Source organism: Vigna unguiculata, chromosome 8 (assembly GCF_037176805.1).
Source record: "Vigna unguiculata cultivar grain cowpea cultivar isolate G323 ecotype 2 chromosome 8, ASM3717680v1, whole genome shotgun sequence".
In the NCBI taxonomy this organism is placed as follows: Eukaryota; Viridiplantae; Streptophyta; class Magnoliopsida; order Fabales; family Fabaceae; genus Vigna; species Vigna unguiculata.
In genome coordinates, this window is record NC_140799.1 from 29,739,498 (window position 1) to 29,758,820 (window position 19,323).

Consider the following 19,323-nt stretch of genomic DNA (forward strand, 5'->3'; position numbering starts at 1 on the left):
CACGCAACGCCGCCACACCTACGCCCAAATGAGGTGCGATTAGTAGGTGAAGACGAGAAAACAATTAACCCTCAAAATATTTGACCTCATTGCCAACTAGCACACCCAACCATCGCTGAAATTACTAAACCACCCTTCTCCCAACTACCACCATTCCGTCTCTACCAGACACACACACACCGCAACAACCCAGCCTGAATCGTCTCCTTATAAAACCCTCACCAAACTCCCCACACCCTCTTCAACACCCACAAAACCTGTGTGAGAGACTCCTCACACCCAAAAACCAAACACCATTTCTACAACATCATTGCCATTCTCTTCTCTCTTTCTCTCTCTTCACAGTAACAATGGCAATCTCCTCAACTTCCAACTCTCTCATTCCCACCAAATCTCTCATCCCCCAATCCAACCCTCTCCTTCCATCCACCAACATCAGGCCTGCCCTCAAGCCCAGGCCCGGCCCATCTCCTTCCATCTTTGCCGTCCACGCGGCTGAGCCCGCCAAAAACCCCGTGGTCTCCGACAAGCCCAAGCCCCAGTCCCCGCCTGCCCCGGCCCCGTCCCGGGCCGGAAAATGGGCTGTGGACAGCTGGAAGGCGAAGAAGGCCCTGCAGCTGCCCGAGTACCCGAGCAAGGAGGATCTGGAGTCCGTTCTCCACACGCTCGAGGCGTTTCCGCCAATCGTCTTCGCCGGCGAGGCACGGACGCTGGAGGAGCGCCTGGGCGAAGCTGCTCTCGGAAATGCCTTCCTACTCCAAGGCGGTGACTGCGCCGAAAGCTTCAAGGAGTTCAATGCCAACAACATCCGTGACACCTTCCGAATCCTCCTCCAGATGAGCGTCGTCATGATGTTCGGCGGCCAAATGCCCGTCATCAAGGTAAAAAATTCGAACCGAGACAATCTTGTTCGGTAGAATATTCTGCTGTGAATTGAAATGATGGTGTGAGTGTGAATTTGAATGGCGTTGTTGTTTGTTTAGGTGGGGAGAATGGCTGGGCAGTTTGCGAAGCCGAGATCGGATTCGTTTGAGGAGAAGAACGGCGTGAAGCTTCCGAGTTACAGAGGAGATAATATTAACGGAGATGCGTTTGATGAGAAGTCAAGGATTCCGGATCCGCAGAGGATGATCAGGGCTTATTGTCAAGCTGCAGCTACGCTTAATCTTCTCAGAGCTTTCGCCACTGGAGGTTATGCCGCTATGCAGAGGGTTACTCAGTGGAATTTGGACTTCACCGAGCACAGTGAACAGGGAGATAGGTATTTATTTATTTATTTGCAATTTGCAATTTGCAATTTTTACTTTTTCTTTGCACTTGAACAATCCTTCCTGATAAAGGGTTCCATGATTTACATGAAATCTAGGTTGGTTTGTTATCGGTAAAGGAAAGAAATCTAATTGTGCTTCTTTCTTTTGCTTGTTTAGGTTCTATGAAGGGTACTTGGTATATGGGGTCATAGTTGACTTTAATGATATATATATTTATTTTTGTTTGATTGATCAGGCAAAGTTTTTACTCTGGTTCCTTTGTAAAATTGGGTGAAAACTAATTTAATTATTTAGAAACAAAAAGCAAATGCTTGTTTTTAATCTTTTTTTTTTTGGAGGAGATAAGGTAAACAGTTGTTTGATATTTGTGATAAGTGGGGGGATGCATGTGTGGTGGAGGGTATTTGGTTGTTTTGTTTCTCTCCGAAAAGCTAACTCTCCGTTTCGCAATTAGGCTAAAGTTTATTTTAAATCGGCACGAGTTTCACAAGTTCCTCTTAAACAGTGGTATCTGATGATTGTTTAATGGAATTCATTTCACTTATTTGACGTAAGGGATTGACTTTGGAGACTTTTCATTGGCAACCCTATTTACCTGTATTAGTGAGATGTGATATCTAGCAGGATATGCGAATCTCGTTTGAAGTTGTCTCCACTACAGTCTAGGAAATTAGTGTTTTTTTTCTTTTCTTTTCTTTTATACATACCTCCACACACACCCATTAAAAAGACAGCCAACTTTTGCTTTCTTCTTTCTTTTGCTAAGTGATTTGACATTTCACAAGAATTGTATAGCAAAAGTAAAGAAAAAAAAAACAAATATTTTTCCAAAATTATTAGACTGTATCCGTATTTGTGTAGTTGATGTGAATGCGCGTGTATGTAGCTACAATTGATGATGCATTAAAGAATCGAGAGTGTATGTATTTCCTAATTTTGTAGGAATTATCTAAGTGATAAATGCCATAGATTGCTGGGCAAAATGAAATCTTTCCAAAATTTATATCCATGCATATTTGTGTAGTTTTGTTGGTTGGCATGCATACTACCGAGCCAAATTGGACGGTATATTAAAGAAGGGGGAGTGTATGGATTTCCGAATTTTGTAGTATTTAACTCGGATAGATATCATATGCCATATCATTCCACTTTTTTAAAATCGGTAATTTTTCACCGAAGGACCGTCCCTGATGTCTTTCACTCCCATTTTATTTCAGCACCCATGATGGTTATACTTTTTTGACACTTTCCTAGTTTAGGAAAAAATGTTTAAAGCGTGTTTGGTGTTTTCACTTCTGTTTTATTATCTAAACCAGAAGATAAGAATGCTGTAATGAAATGGCATACAGTGAAACAAACAATTGTTCTTTTACTACTCTCAAGATAACAGTTTATAAGAGGAATGTACTTGTTTACAATTTTTTTTACAAGGTATATTATGTTGTTTTTAATGGTAGTGTGGCTTGACGTAGATTATTTTTGTTCTTGGTATGGCAGGTACCGTGAGCTTGCTAACCGAGTTGATGAGGCCCTTGGATTCATGGCTGCTGCTGGGCTCACAGTGGATCATCCAATCATGAAAACAACCGAATTCTGGACATCTCATGAGTGCTTATTGTTGCCATATGAACAATCCCTCACTAGGTTGGATTCAACTTCTGGTCTCTACTATGATTGCTCAGCCCATATGCTTTGGGTTGGAGAACGAACCAGACAGCTCGATGGTGCTCATGTTGAGTTTCTAAGAGGAGTTGCTAACCCCTTGGGAATTAAGGTTTGACCCTGATCAATTTAACTCAGTTTCATTCTGATGTCTAGTGTTTCTTTGATTTGCATTTATAGTGATTTAAGTGGCTTTATTTTTTATCTATTGGCAGGTAAGTGATAAGATGGATCCAAATGAGCTTGTGAAACTCATTGAGATCTTGAATCCCCAAAACAAACCAGGGAGAATAACTGTGATCACTAGGATGGGAGCTGAAAATATGAGGGTGAAGCTTCCACATCTCATCAGGGCAGTGCGCAGGGCAGGACAAATTGTCACTTGGGTCAGTGATCCTATGCACGGAAACACCATTAAGGCTCCCTGTGGTCTTAAAACTCGCCCCTTCGATTCCATCAGGGTATACTCTCGCGTCTCTTTCTAACTTTTAATTGCTTATAGGTGGCTGTCGAGTAGCTTCAAATATGCGTACATGTTAGGACTAAAATGAAGTTGAAGTTTTTGTCCTCTTCCTCGGAAGAAAATAAAATCGTTTTTTTCACCTTGTGCTAGTCATAATTTTTTGATAAATCAAAACCCCTTAAAAACTTCTGTTTAAAAGAAGGAAAACATTGAAAAAGATGTATGCTTTTACAAAATGATACATACTAACATCTCATGCTAGTAAGAGAAAGACAAAAATATGACCTGAAAAACAAAATTAAAAAAGGAAGGATGTGAACAGAATATACTGGCATCTGAAGTGAGGTCGTGTATGGTGGGCTATACCAAACCCGAAGTCTGTAATACTTAGAAGAAGTGGTAGGTCAAAAAAGGGCTACTTTTAAAAGTTGGTGAAACAGTGTTGTAGTGAGGTCATTTTCATTTCGAAATATCATTGTGGAATTGGTTATATTTCTATATCATTAGGTGGGAGTGGACCTTGGGGTCCATGTGGGTGTTATTGTTTTCATTCTTGTAGACCAGTCGATAGAAACATGATATCACCAAGTCACTTTTTTAGTGTATTTGGATACCTTCTAAATCAATGTGACTACCTCCAAAGCAATAAAGTTTAGGGATAGAATAAAGTAGTGAGAAAAGAAACTGATGATGTTTCTGACTGTTTTTGATCAGGCTGAAGTGAGAGCATTCTTCGATGTGCACGAGCAAGAAGGAAGCCACGCAGGAGGGGTTCATCTAGAGATGACGGGTCAAAATGTGACTGAGTGCATTGGTGGATCAAGAACAGTTACATTTGATGATTTGAGCTCACGTTACCACACACACTGTGACCCAAGGCTCAATGCTTCACAATCGCTTGAGCTTGCTTTCATCATCGCTGAGCGTTTGAGAAAGAGCAGGATGAGATCGGAGCAAGCAAGTTCCCCTCTAGGACTGTAAAAGCGCCTCCGAAATCCAACCAGAGGAAAATATCTTCGTTCTTTTTTTCCCCTACATATTTATTAACGTCACTTTTATGCTGCATGTGGATTTCTTGTGTTGTGTTCGTATGTGTATACTATTATTACCTAGTAATGAGTTTGAACTGCCAAGGACAAGATTACTTCTCTTAATAATATGAAACGAAAACGTTTCGATTATGTTCCCTATTCAAGTTTATCCTCACTCATCTTTTTGGTCCTTCCCCTTGGATTACTTCACACGGGAATGCGATAGAATAATAAAGTTTTCTCGAATAATTATATTGATTTTGAAAGTTATATTAGCTACCATTTGCAAACTTGACATAATGAGTTGATATGTGGGCTCTAAAGTTTTAATGGATGTGGCCTTACCAACATTTGCCCAACTAGGCTGATTTGGGAAGTGTCCATTACCCAGCATGGGCCATTTCTTCCCGTGTTTACATAATTTTAACCTGCACCCCTTGTAAATTATTGTATTTGGGACAATTTAAAATACAAATTGTTATATTCTAGATTATAATACTTTGTGTACTATAGGAGTCAGACATGCCGCCAGTCAATAAACAATAGTACAATCGAACATAGTGGTATAATAGAAATGAATATTCAGAAGACCAAGAAAGTTGATACTACCCAGATCGTTAAAAGAATAGGAGGACGCCAACTATAGATTTTGCATACAGTTAAGGACGCCTACATAGTGACAAAAATGGTTAACCACCCAGAACCATTAGTGGAAGGAAAGAGAATATGGATGTCCAGCGGATGACAAGTAACTGAAAGAGGATATGGATGTCCAGATGACAAGTAACTAGATAGCGAAAGAAAATATAACATGTTGGTATGTTGACGAACCTCCTCTAACTTAGGCAAAAACAGAACTAAGCAAGGTATGTCTAAAGGTAATTGGGTCTGAAACATAGACCCAATTAAGCTTGATTAAACCCAATTAAGTTTAGCTAAACCCAGTTAAACGTAATGAAAACTCAAATCTTGGGCCCACAATTAACGAGTAATATGCTATAAGGATAATTAAAACCTTTATAAATATAGGTGGACCCAGATAATTAAAGATATGTAATTCATTAGCACCCTAATCTGAGTCTTGACTTTGAGAGCTTTCATTGACTTGTTGACTTGTAGAGCTCTTTTCTATAGATACACCCTGTCGTCCCATAGCATGTACAGAGCAACCGATAACGAAGACTTAACAGACAAGATCGTGGAATATCCATCCAAGAAATCCCAAGACTGTGATAAGGTTTGAGCCTCATAATAACTTAATATTGTCCATGCAGAAATACTTTGAAATATAAAATAAAAAATAAATTTTGAATACAAATTTACTTTAAATTATAATTCTGAATATATAATGTTAAGTCGAATACCATTATGAAACATATTTGAAATGTCAAATAAACTTAATAAAATTTGATTAAAAGGACTAAATTCACATATTTCGAAAGATGAAGGACTAAATTGGTTTAAAGTTTCGAAATGGACTAATTTCAAAATTCACTGAAAGTTAAGGGACAAAAAACATATTTAACCCTTTTTATATTATGGATTACATCTCAACTTGCCATGTGTGTTTCTTTCTTCTGTAGCTTTATAATTTTATCTTTGCCATGTGTGTTTCTTTCTTCTATACCTTTATAATTTTATCTTGCACTACATTCACTTGAAAATTCAAATTTTACCCTTTATTTTAGAATTTACATTTTGAATACATATCCGGAGATGTTTAAGAATACACAATCCTGAATACATAAATGCATTCCATATTATATAAAATAAAATTATTTTCAATAGAAAGGAAAAGATGAAGAGTAGTGAAAAGGACATGGGAAGAAGGCATGAGAGAAGGAAGGCATGGACGAAGAAGGAGATGAAGAGAAAAAGATAAAGGTGTAAATCATTTCACAATTTTGAGAGGGTGCTAGGAAAAATGTATGATGGAGGAAGAAATGATCATAATATGACCATGTTGTGGCTCAAACCTTTTATTAAGACACTAGTTTGAAAGTCTAATTTTTTATATATATTAATTTATGGATTAAATATATTTATGATTCTTTAATTTTGGATAAAAATTGAAATTAGTCTCTTTATGAAACTTTGATCTAATTTAGTTCACAAACTTTAGAAATGTATAGATTTAATATTTTAAACTAAATTTTGTTAAGTTTATTTGAAGTTTCAAACGTGTTTCATGATAGTATTTGAGTTGTTTATACCGTTTGACACATTTTTGGTTCAATATTAGCTGAGAAATGTGTTTAACGTGTAAAATAAACTTAACAAAATGTTTGGTTAAAAGGATTAAATCTACATATTTGTACATATGGGAGACTAAATTGGTCCAAGATTTCCAAAAAGAACTAATTCTAATTTTTACTAAGAGGTAAAGAGATCAAAAATTTATTTAACCCTTAATTTATTAAAGTAAAAAAAAATGGAATTATATTTATAATATTAATAACAAATTATTTTTATAATTTATTTTACATATTGCCATTATTATTATTATTATTTATTTTATTATTATTATTTTTTTAATTATATAAATAAAATGTAAATATTAATGTACAATTTTTATGTATCTTATTATTAATTATATATTAATGTATATAGTTGATATATTAATGTACATTAAATATATATACTGATATATTAATTGCATATTAATCTTAGGAATATTATGTATATATTAATTGCAAAATTAATTGTATGTTAAAAATTTATCATATGTACAATTAATATATAATTAATATATGTTTTTGTATTATAATTATTAATTGTACATTTAATAATTCTAAATTTTATGTACAATTAATTATAGGTATAATTTTATAAAACTTAACTGTACATGGTATAAAATTTACTTGTGTATAGTATAGAATAGAGATTTTAAGTGTGTCAGAACCCATGGACCAACTGACCCACTATGGGTTGAAATTTCTTTACAAATTTCAATACAGGTTACTTTTTGACTCGATTGACCAAGAACTTGGCTCACCACGAAACTCGGTTAACTCGGGTTGAACCTGTGGTGAGCCAGGTTGGCTCACCAACCCACTCGCATATAAAGGATCACACATATTTTTTTCCTTTGTATTTGGTTTGAGTTGGATAGTTTTTTTTAGCCAACATATTGGATTGGCAAATGCAAACCTAATATTGTTGTGATTTTGGTTTGTATTTGGGGTTGAACATTATTTTGGATTATATTTAGATTGTATTGAAGTTTATTTTGATTTTAATCACAATTATAATTTTTTTTTGTGACTAAAGAAAAAACAATTGTATTTATTTATTTTTTAATTAAGTGAGCCAGTAAGCTAACCTGTTTAACCTACCAACCCATATGGGTCAGTCGAGTTTGAATTTTTAGCTCGTTAATAAGTAAGCCGAGTTGGGTTGGCTCACTAAGTGATTAACTAATGGTGGGTCGGATCGAACTGGGTGGCTCATTTTGACAACTCTAATATAAAATTTAATAACACATTTTAAAACTATAATTAAAAGTTTGATTAAAAAATCAATTTTAAATATTATTTTTAAAGTACATAGGAATCATAGTTACAACTTTTAGAATTTTCTAATTATTTTTTATATTTCATTTAATAAATTAGTGTGTATTGTTTATTTAAATGATAATATTTCATGGCATTTTTGTATGGGTATATGTCATGTAAGGTATTAATGTTTTTCATAATTATATTGATATTTTTGTTAAATTCATATTAGAAAAACTTTCATTTTTTTTGTCTTCTTGGTGATATAAGCGATATCTTAAAAATTTTAATAATTAGAAAAATAAATAAATATGGTTAAGCATTTTAAGTAAAAGATAAAACGTAATTATAATTTTAAAAAAACATTTTCTAACAAATAAGATTTAATGAATAATTATTCGGTTAAAAAAAATATTATTAGATATTGTTACAAATTAAAAGATATTTTGAGATATGGTTATATATTATGATATATTCTTTTATATTATTATACAAAGAATTCTTCGTGTTCTCTTCTTCTTTGACCTTCTATAATGTAAAAGAGAAAACATGAACTTTGTCTTATATATCAAATTAAAGAGTTTTTGTTTGGTAGAAAATTCCTTAAAGCGAGTGTAAGCAAATCACTAAAAAAAACGAGTTTATGAGCTTTTTAGACTCAAGGCTTCCATCTCAGTTGTGGTTGATCTAACAGGTTATGAAAGTTCCATGCCATGCATAGGCAATGTTAGATGAAAAATAAGGTAAAAAAGGACCTATTAATTGACCATAAATGTGAAATCCTACCCTCGTAGCCAGTATTAGCAATACAGGCTACAAGGTATCTAGGGTGAGAGCTCGCTAAGCTATGTTAAGCCATAAGCCTACCCGTGTTGAGCCTCATGCATGTACTGAACAATTGCATAACTAGTAAATTGCACTAAACTAAGTATGCATTGTGTTATAATAATAAGTGATAATAAGACAATGTATTTCCCTTAGAAAAATTTGACTTATAAATATATGAGAGGACAAGGTTTAGTGGGAGAGTTTTAAAAAAACGGTATTAAGTCAAGGGAGAAGATTTTAAAGTTTGAGCTGTATGGGAAAAAAAGGAAGAAGTAAGTGGTAGGAGGAGCTAACTGTTTTGAATGTTTTAATTGTTTTAACTATTTTAACATGTTTAAACTTGTTTTTATATCTTATTAGTAAATGAGTTTTGGTATTGTATTAATGTTGTGTGAGAAACCCTGTATGGGTAGGAGATGATTGTTGATATGTTTTATGTTTGTGTGTGTGGTGACTCAACGAAAGGTGGTGAAGGGTAACTCTGGATAGTTGTATCGGGGGTGGACTTCGTTAGGACTCTCGAGAAGAGTAATGCGACAAAGTGAGACCAACATTGGTAAGCTACGTTCAAGAGTTACAACTCAGTTTCCTTGTGCTGAGATCACTTGTGGTTGTAATGCTGATATGATATGTTGTTTGATTTTCTATTTTTTTTTATTGAAAAACATAATTAAACTTATAATGTGATGAAAACTATTACTACAATTTACGTTTGCTCACCCACTTGTTTGTGGTTATGGTTTTCATCTACGATAATCGTACTTTATACAAGAGTAGATGATAGTACAAGTGTTGAGAAAAATGCACAACATTAGGAAGAGGAGCCAATATTGAGATATATTTGGGATAATCTTGTAGTCTTATGTTTTTTCTTTTCAATAAAGTTTATTTGCAAAACAATGTTTAATTTTTTTATTCAGATTTTCAATAAAATAGGAATGAAGTTTTATTTTTAAATTACATAGTTTGTGTTAGTTATAGATTTTAGTAATCGGAAACAATGGCATATTACAACATACAATTACGAGGATGGTAGTTCATGAATAGTTGATCATCATTCATTCTTCTTAATATTTGAGGACAACCTTTTAATTCGTATTACATAAGGTCAATATGTTATAAAACCTAGTAAAAAAGATAAAATCGTACAATAACAAAAAACTAATAATTGATTTGATATATGAAAGGGTAAATTATAAAATTAAGCATTTTAAAGTGAATAATTTACACAATATACATATCTAAGATAACATCTCTAAGATTCAAATTGTATATATTAATACATATATAAACCAAGAAATCATAGATAAAGTATGTTAATGTAAAATAATGTAAATATACATTTTAGTTAATTAAATGAAGATTGGCATTTCTGGTAGCTTCTTTTTGACATTTCCAAGTCTAGTGTTTATTACATTGCGATAGGTAATTTGAAAACGTGCCATGGTCAACCTATGTATCTCACTTTATGAATATTTCTTTCACATTTATTTGATTTTTCTAGTTGTCTGGTTAGGTCTTCAACTCGCCATGAACTTTAACTGCTCTAATATCAGCCAGTTTGAAAGACCTCTCTTCTACTTTCTGTTCAACTATTATAGTGATTGCAAGTTCCTCTTTTAGTCTCAACTTTCCATTGGAGAAACCCTAAAACAAAGCTAATGTGCAGGACTGATATCTGTTAAGACTTTGGCAAGTGTACCAAGTCGCGCAAGTAGTAACCAGTAAGACCGGGATATCGTTTCCCAAGAGACTCGTGTATACTAAATATTTGCGTAATTAGTGACTAATTTAAACTAATGAATAAATTCATAATTTGGGTTTTTGTATGCAATAAAGTAAATGTTTCATAAACAAGTAAAATTGAACTTGGATATTTGAAGACTTTAGAAAATGGTAAAGACTAGAAATGCAATGGATTGATATTGTTGGAGTTAGACTTCACCTACTTCACTCTCATATATATTAAACAATAAAACTCTTCTCCATTAATTACTAATGTCAACCCACAAGTCTACTCAAACTCTAATCCCTTAGTTGAATGAGCCTAGGTTCCCTTATTTAGAGTCAATTCCTTGAATCCCTAAATAAACAAACCCGCTTTACAAATTAGGGTTTAAGACAACTAATGGGTCAAGTTCCATTCCTAGATACAAGTTCCATTAGGTATCTTGTTCCAATTCAAGGTTTCAAGAGATATTTTCCAATACCTAATGACCCAAATATCATGCAATGAATGGGTAAAACAAAGCAAGCTTTAAATGCATAAACAAAGATACTAGAAAGCAATGGAAGAAGCATATATATATTCAAACCATTCGAAAATACATGAAAGTTCAGTGGCTACATCTAACCCCAACAAAAATGGGTTTAGCTCTCCATTGTCATGGAGAGCTCAAGCTTACAAAATGGAAAATGGAAGAGAAAGAGATACAAAGAGGAAGATGGAGCTGTTCCCACAAGCCCTAGCACTCCTCCAAGCTCTCCAAATCGCGTTGCTCGAGCTCCAAAATGTCCAAGATGAGATTCCCTCTGCGAAAACAGAAGAAAAAGGGGTCACTTGACACATCAGCGAAAAAGCGCGCCTGGCGGAAGGGTCTCACCGGCAGGCGCAAGCCACCAAACAGGGGACAAATCTTGCCGCTACCGCCCGGCGGTGTCCAGTTACCGCCAGGCGGTTCGTAACAGAGGCGCCTGTCTGGCGCTTGGTTGGCGCTTGACTGGCGGTCTGTTCCGCCTGGCGCTTGCTTCGTGTCGCCAGGTGCTTCCTGTTGACATTTTCCTTCTTCTCCTTGCTATTTCGGGTCACTCATTAATCTGGATTTTTGGACAAAGCTTCCCATCTACAAAAAGGACACAAAAAAATGGGGATTAGTGGTATATTTAGATAAATGTAACCAAAAATGTATTTATTTACAAAAGTAAGGTAAAATTGAGAATTAAGTAGGTTAAAAGCTTTGGAAGAGATGATTTTGCTAATGAAATATAGCTTGGATAATGGTAAAAATTAACATTATCAACTCCCCCAAACTTAAAACCTTGCTTGTCCTCAAGCAAAAAGGTAACTTGGCCTAGATAAACAACACAATTGCAATGATCTAGCAAATCAAGAAAACATATGCCAATTGTGCTTGCTCTTATTTGAAAGATTGTGTAGTACATGTGTTTCATTAGCAAGGCAAACTAAAGCTATGGTGTTCACAAAACAAAAATATCACAAGTGCATGCAAGAGTTTATAAGGGATCAACAATCATGGCAAAATGTTTCCTTGATCAATGGGAACCACTTCTCACAAGAACAAGTGTTTCACTCAAGCCCACTAGTGTATGGATATAAACAACATTCTCTCTACCATCACAATGTCACACAATTTAACTTTGCTTTTTGTTCAAAATGTCTAAGACTTTCACAAGCATGCTATCATCACAAGGTCTTTTATGGCTTGTATCGTGGCTAGGCTAAGAAGGAAATTTGGTTTTTCAGGATAACAAAAGTACCTTGAGCTAAGAGAGCAACTAATCAAATCATGAAAGTATTTTTCTCCCTTCTCTATTGAACCAATGAAACCAATTCCCAACTTGCTTGCACCAATTTTCTTTTCTTTTCTTTTCTTTTTTTTTTTTTTTTTTTTTTTTTAGAATTGAACCAAAAACTTTACAAATTTTCCCATGCTCCCTTGTATTAGCATTAATTCCCCCAAACTTGAACCATACTCATGACTAACAATCATTTGCTCTCTCAAGCTCAAATTAAGGTAGTCAAAATCTTCACTATGCTCAAGGTTCAAGGAATGGCACATATTATCTTTAAGGCTCAAATAAGACTCAAAGGATTTGCACAAGAAATCAACTTAAAAAGGATTGGCTCAATTATGTAAAGAAAAAGAAAGATGGCCTTGATCACCTGTAACATGCAAGTAAATGAATAGCAATTGAACTCAAGCAAAGTCAATTATGAGTTCACAGTGATAGCATTCACACAAATCAACTCTGGGGCACAACCTCTCACAGGGTATTTGGGTTCCACAATTGTCAACATATGCCAAAATCATTGATCACAATTAAACTCAAGCATCACAATATCAAAATGAGAACAACCACAAGCTCATGCTCACAAGCTAATTCAACATCATTTCATAACAAGCACAAAAGATGATCATGAAAAGTAGTAATTCAATGCAAAAGATTAGTTCACCACAACCAAGTTACAAAGTTCTACACTATGCTAAAGAGATCAATACTATCAAAAGAAAGTTAAGACTGAAACTAAAAGCATAAAATAAATCAGGACTATCAACAAAACAAGTCCTACAAAATGTGAATCACTCTCTCCAAATGCTCAGGCGTCATCCTCGCCCTCTTCGTCTAGCTCCTCCTCCTCATCCTCTGCAACAGCTGAGGCTCCACCTCCTCCAGTAGTAGTGGCCTGGGCCCCAGGCCAAGCAACAGTGGCAGCAAATTCCTCAGCTGATGGGGTGTGCAACTCAGGAATAGTTAGGGAGATGCCCCTAAGCATGTCAGCATTGGCCATCCCCATCCGGTATAAGGCCTGCATCTGGGGTTCCAGGAGCTGAAGGTGATCGAGCTTGGCCTCCAAAGCCTGCAACCGCATGTCAATGGTGGGTGTTGCCTCGGGCTCGGGCTCTGGCTCAGGCTCTGCCTGTGGCTGATGGCGCCTCCTGGGTCTGGGAGCAACTGAGCAGAACCTCTGAAAATATGAAAAGTCCAGGTCCTGCGTTGCTTTCTCCAACGGGGGTACAGTAATATCCACCCCTGCCAGGCTGCAAAGATGGGTGATGAGAGAGGGATGATCAAGAGCGGCCTTGCCAGCGACGTTGGCACACCGGTGGATCTCATTTGCAATAAACTGCCCTACATCCATCACCCGCCCTGTCAGGATAGTGTATAAAATGGTGGCGCGTCCCTCCGTAAGATCAGACACATGGGAGCACGGGGAGATGTTGGCGTGCACAAATGCTGACCAGAAGCGGGCCAAGGGGTGAAGGGAACCTCTCTGAATCATACCCCTGTGAAATCCTTCACCCGCCAAGCAGAGTGCTTGGATCAGCTCTCCAGGCGCCACGCCCTCATCTTCCAACACTGAAAACTGGCACTCCACATCATCAGCCAGCTGGGTGCCCAAGACCTCGTTGATCGTGTCAGCATCAAAGGGCACCCTTTTCCCCCGCACATAACTGAGAAAAGTGGGGGCTACGGAGGTGGTAACCTTGGCATTAGCATAAAATTCCTTCACCAAGGTTACACTAAAAGTGCTAGGATAGCTTCCCAGCCTTTCCCAGCCACGCCTGATCAACTCCAGCTGAAATTCGTTGACCTCCCCGGGCTTAAGAATCACTTTCCTCTCTGCCACCAACTTTCGTTGCATGACCACTTGGAAGCGGTCCTCATTATCCTTTGTGAGAAAGTGATGAGAGTAAATTCTCTCCTTTCGCTTTTGCCCTTTCGAAGGGTTGCCAACGGTGGTCTTCATTCTTTTGGGATTTGAGGAGGATGCCATCTACAAAATAAACATTGGTACAAAGAGGCAATCTAAAGTTAGCATTGGAGTGAGAGATTCAATCAAAAAGAGAGTTAAATGCATCTAAAGACTAAACTGGAGCAAAAAAAATGTCAAGTCATTCATATGCAAAAACTCTTGTAGCATTGGTGCCTCACAACCCAAGCTACAATCACAAGAAAATCAAAGAAAGAGGCAAAAACAGGGGCCACCGCCTGGCCCCTCCAAAACGACCGCCAGGCGCCAGCTTGCAGCAGTGGCACTGCTAGGCGCCACCGCCTGGCGGTAAAACAGGCCAAAATGGCCACCGCCAGGCGGTACATAACAGGACAGCGAAGATTTTAGGTAATTTCAGCACAAAACAGCAAAGAAACAGCATGATAATGGCAGCCCACACAACAAACACGAGTTTTTAAACACAAAACAACAGTGATAACGAGATTCAAAGCAAAGAAACTCTAATTTAGTGAAACAACACGGGATTATTAAGTAACAAACATCAAACACTCTAAAAACATGAGAAAAACACAAGAAGAAGACATTACTTGAGTGTATGCAAGCGTGAGTGTTGCAAGAAGTGTTGGTTGGATGAGAGTGAAGAGTGGTTGGTGCGTGGAAAGGGGCAGCTGCGAGAGTAGGGCTGGAGCGGCGCCTGGCGAGGGTGTGGCAGCAGTGTGAGTGAAAGTGGTTAGGGTACGAGAATGGGTTCAATTGGGGCTAAGATTTTAGAATTAGGAAAGGAATTGGGAATTAGAGAGTGACAATGGGGGCTAGGGTTTGTCCAGAGCGAAAGTGTGAGAGAGGAGAGGGGAATAGACGCCTGGCGGGAGCAATATGAGGGTAAGGGTTTGGGCCAACTCGAAGACACACTTAAAAAGCCCATTCAGCTCGCGCAGCAGTACCGCCTGGCGGTAGGTCACGAGCCGCCAGGCGGTATACCAGTAAAATCACCCTGGGGCTGTTTTTCTGGTGTGGCACCAGGCGGGTGCTAGGAAGCCGCCAGGCGGCTGGACTCTGGATTGCTCCCAGGGGCTGAATTATCTAATGGCGCCTGGCGGAAGGGAATGAACCGCCAGGCGGTTAAGCTGCAGGGGTGGATTTTTTTTTTTTTGTTTTTGGATTATGGTTGGGTTGGCTTTGACTCTATTGTGCTCCCACCAACCCTTCACTCTTGCACACATACTTTTTCAGGCTTTTCAACTTCAAACCAAGCATTCACACTCAAGCAAAACATTCAATTCACTTAACACATGCACACTTAACTTAAAACACAAATTCACTACACAAGCTATGCTACTATTATTCTCACAAACAACCAATTTTAGACTACCACATTCTATGATGCACAACGATTGAACTCCATCTAAAATGCAACAACAAGCACATGCTATCACGTCCTAAAACTAAACATGCTTAACAACATTCTAAGTTATACTTCCACAAATTAACAAATGCATGCAACAAAATTAGCACAAAGTTCAAACATCAATTCAAACACAACAATCTATGCTAACACACTTCACACATGCATAAAATCACAAAGCTATCTTAAAAACGAAATTTAAAAGCTAGAATGAGTTTAGAGCACTGGGTTGCCTCCCAGGAAGCGCTTGTTTAACGTCACGAGCCTGACGGATAAGGCGCTTAAGCTTTGTTGTTGCTTTTGGTGTGCTCCTTCCCAACCTCACACCTATACAACTTCAATTGATCACTAGTCACCAATTTAGTCCTTCTAGAATAAGGAGCTTCAATTTCAATTCTTCCATCAACTTTGATGTCTCTAATAACCCATAGCCTTGCCCAATTTGACTTGAATCTTCTAGGAGAAATCTTCAAATGTTCCTTTCTCATCACAATTGGTTGGCCAGGTCTAAGTCCATTAGTCCCCATCAAAGAGTGGTGGTGAACTAGAGCATCATCTTTCTCTTCCCTCTCTTCCTTCACTTTTGCAGAGAAACAATTTGAGCAATTTCCAAGCAACTTAGAAGCTTGCCACGGTCTACTAGTCACAGATAAGACTTCATTGACACCCTTAAGACTAGTTTGTTCATCAGTCGGTTCTTGCACAGCTTCAAGAACATTGAACGTCATCTCCTCATCTTGGTCTTTCAATTTTAGTGTTCCATCATCCACATTGATAACAACCTTGGCTGTCTTCATGAATGGCCTCCCAAGAATGAGTGGTACCCCTTCATCTTTCTCCATCTCCATCACCACAAAATCAACTGGGAATTTAAGATTATCAATTTGCACCACCACATCTTCCACCACACCATAGGGGTATTTGACGGAGCTGTCTGCTAGCTGCAAGGTCATCCTTGTTGGCTTGGCTTCGAGACCACCAATCTTTTTAAGCATAGATAGGGGCATCAGATTAATGCTAGCCCCTACGTCAACAAGAGCTTTCCCCATATCTTGATTTCCAATGGTGCAGGGGATGGTGAAGCTACCCGGATCCTTGAATTTTGGAGGAAGATTTTTCTGAATAATGGCACTATAATTCCCTTGCACTTCAATGGTTTCCTCTTCTATGTATTTCTTCTTTTTGCCAAGAAATTCCTTCATGAACTTTGCATAAGAGGGTATTTGTTGCAGTGCTTCAGAAAAGGGAATCTTGATCTCAAGCTGCTTGAATATATCTTTGAACCGAGCTAACTGTCTCTCTTTCTCTTTTCTTGAAGGATTTTGAGGATAGGGAAGGGGTTTCACAACAACTTTCTCTTTTTTTTTTCTCTTTTTCATTTTCCTCTCTTTTATTAACTTCCTCCTCTGCTACAATTTCTTCATCAACTTTTTCCTCTTGAATCGCTTCTTCATTCTTTTTCTTTTCTCTAGCCTCCACCTTTTCTTTAGAACCTAGCCCAACCTCCTTTCCACTTCGAGTGAAGATGACCTTACATTGCTCTTTGGGGTTGGCTTCGGTGTTGGCGGAAAAAGAACTTCCTCGTTGATCAGCCAATTGCTTGGCTAATTGCCCCACTTGCACCTCCAAGTTTTTTATTGATGCATCAGTGTTCTTTTGATTTTGAATTGACATTTGCAAGAACTGTTGCATCATGTCCTCAAGCTTCGAGGTTCTGTCAGTTAAAGAGGGATGTTGGTAAGTTTGTTGATGTGGGGGCCTATTGGAAGGTCCTGCTTGGCCCATGTTTTGGTGAGGTTTCCATCCTTGATTATAGTTCCCTGATCGACCTTAATTGCCCATATAACTAACTTCCTCTTGAGATGTGCTTGGCATAGCACATTGCCCATTGGTATGGTTTCCTCCACATAACTCACAACTTTGCACTTATTGGAGTTGAGCTACAGAGGCATTTTGAAGCTCTTGAGGAAGTTGTGACAATTTCTTCATCAGGGTCTCCAGCTGCTGAGTCATAATCTTGTTTTGAGCCAATAGAGCATCTTGAGATTGAAGCTCTAGAATACCCTTCTTTTGAGAATGGGCTCTCTCAGTATAGGCTTCATTATCATTAGCTGCCATATTCTCTATTAACTCATAAGCTTCCTCTGGCGTCTTCCACTTGATACTCCCACCGGCAGAGGCATCCAACACAAGCTTTGACTGGGATTTAAGTCCTGCCAAGAAAAGAGTGAGCTGTGTAGGTTGATCAAACCCATGAATGGGAGTCTTCCTCAACAGTCCCTTGAATCTATCCCATGCTTGGCCCAATGACTCATCCATATCTTGTTGAAATGCCGAGATTTCCTGCTTTCCCTTGTTAACCTTGGACTGGGGAAAATATTTGCTCAAGAACTTTGCAACCACATCATCCCAGTTAGTGAGGCTATTTTCAGGAAAGGAATTCAACCAAGCTTTTGCAGGTCCTGCTAGTGAGAACGGGAAGAGACTCAGGCGTATGGCTTCATCAGGAACTTGATGGATCTTCACAGTATTGCATATCTCCAAGAATGTGGCCAGATGAGTGTAGGGATTCTCATGAGACAGGCCATTGAACTGATTACTCTGCACCAGATGAATAAGAGTTGGCTTCATCTCCATGTTGGTGGCATTGACAGTTGGCCTAGCAATACTGTTGAAGTTAACATGGCCTGTGAACGCTGCATAATCTTCCAAAGTGCGTCTTTCACGACCTCTACCATCACCATGAGGATTGTCTGCCATTTCTTCTTCTGGCAAAGGATCAGGATTCTGAGAAGTAGATGAAAGAGTGTCTGAAGCAGAAGAGTGATGGACAACTTGTTGTGCTTGAGCTCGTCTTCTCCTTGTGGCACTATTGTTTCTACGGGCAGTTTTCTCTATCTCGGGATCAACAAGGAGTGATTCTGAAGATGCAGTCCTCCTTGTACGGATCCTACCCTGCATAAACTATAGAGCAACAACAAAAGCAAGCTCGAACTACAAGTTAGCCCAAAATTAATGTGTGTAAAAAAAAAGTAAACAAAAACAATAAATATGCACAAAAGAATTTAAGTCTAAATAAGTCAGAAATCACAAAAAGTCTAGTATTAGACACGGGTCCCCGGCAACGGCGCCAAAAACTTGTTAAGACTTTGGCAAGTGTACCAAGTCGCGCAAGTAGTAACCGGTAAGACCGGGATATCGTTTCCCAAGAGACTCGTGTATACTAAATATTTGCATAATTAGTGACTAATTTAAACTAATGAATAAATTCATAATTTGGGTTTTTGTATGCAATAAAGTAAATGTTTCATAAACAAGTAAAATTGAACTTGGATATTTGAAGACTCTAGAAAATGGTAAAGACTAGAAATGCAATGGATTGATATTGTTGGAGTTAGACTTCACCTACTTCACTCTCATATATATTAAACAATAAAACTCTTCTCCATTAATTACTAATGTCAACCCACAAGTCTACTCAAACTCTAATCCCTTAGTTGAATGAGCCTAGGTTCCCTTATTTAGAGTCAATTCCTTGAATCCCTAAATAAACAAACCCGCTTTACAAATTAGGGTTTAAGACAACTAATGGGTCAAGTTCCATTCCTAGATACAAGTTCCATTAGGTATCTTGTTCCAATTCAAGGTTTCAAGAGATATTTTCCAATACCTAATGACCCAAATATCATGCAA

At 37.7% G+C, this 19,323-nt stretch overlaps 1 protein-coding gene and 1 pseudogene across 1 annotated transcript; one reads left to right on the plus strand and one right to left on the minus strand.

Moving 5' to 3' along the window:
- Positions 1-215: 215 nt before the first annotated feature.
- On the plus strand, positions 216-4,591 carry LOC114193498 (phospho-2-dehydro-3-deoxyheptonate aldolase 1, chloroplastic-like). The gene is made up of 5 exons (XM_028083325.2): positions 216-881; positions 984-1,261; positions 2,769-3,045; positions 3,149-3,394; positions 4,111-4,591. Exons 1-5 carry the CDS (start codon positions 351-353, stop codon positions 4,375-4,377), a joined length of 1,599 nt encoding a protein of 532 aa, XP_027939126.1. The 5' UTR covers positions 216-350; the 3' UTR covers positions 4,378-4,591.
- A 12,296-nt stretch (positions 4,592-16,887) lies between these two features.
- On the minus strand, positions 16,888-18,591 carry LOC146884373 (uncharacterized; annotated as a pseudogene).
- Positions 18,592-19,323: the final 732 nt, after the last annotated feature.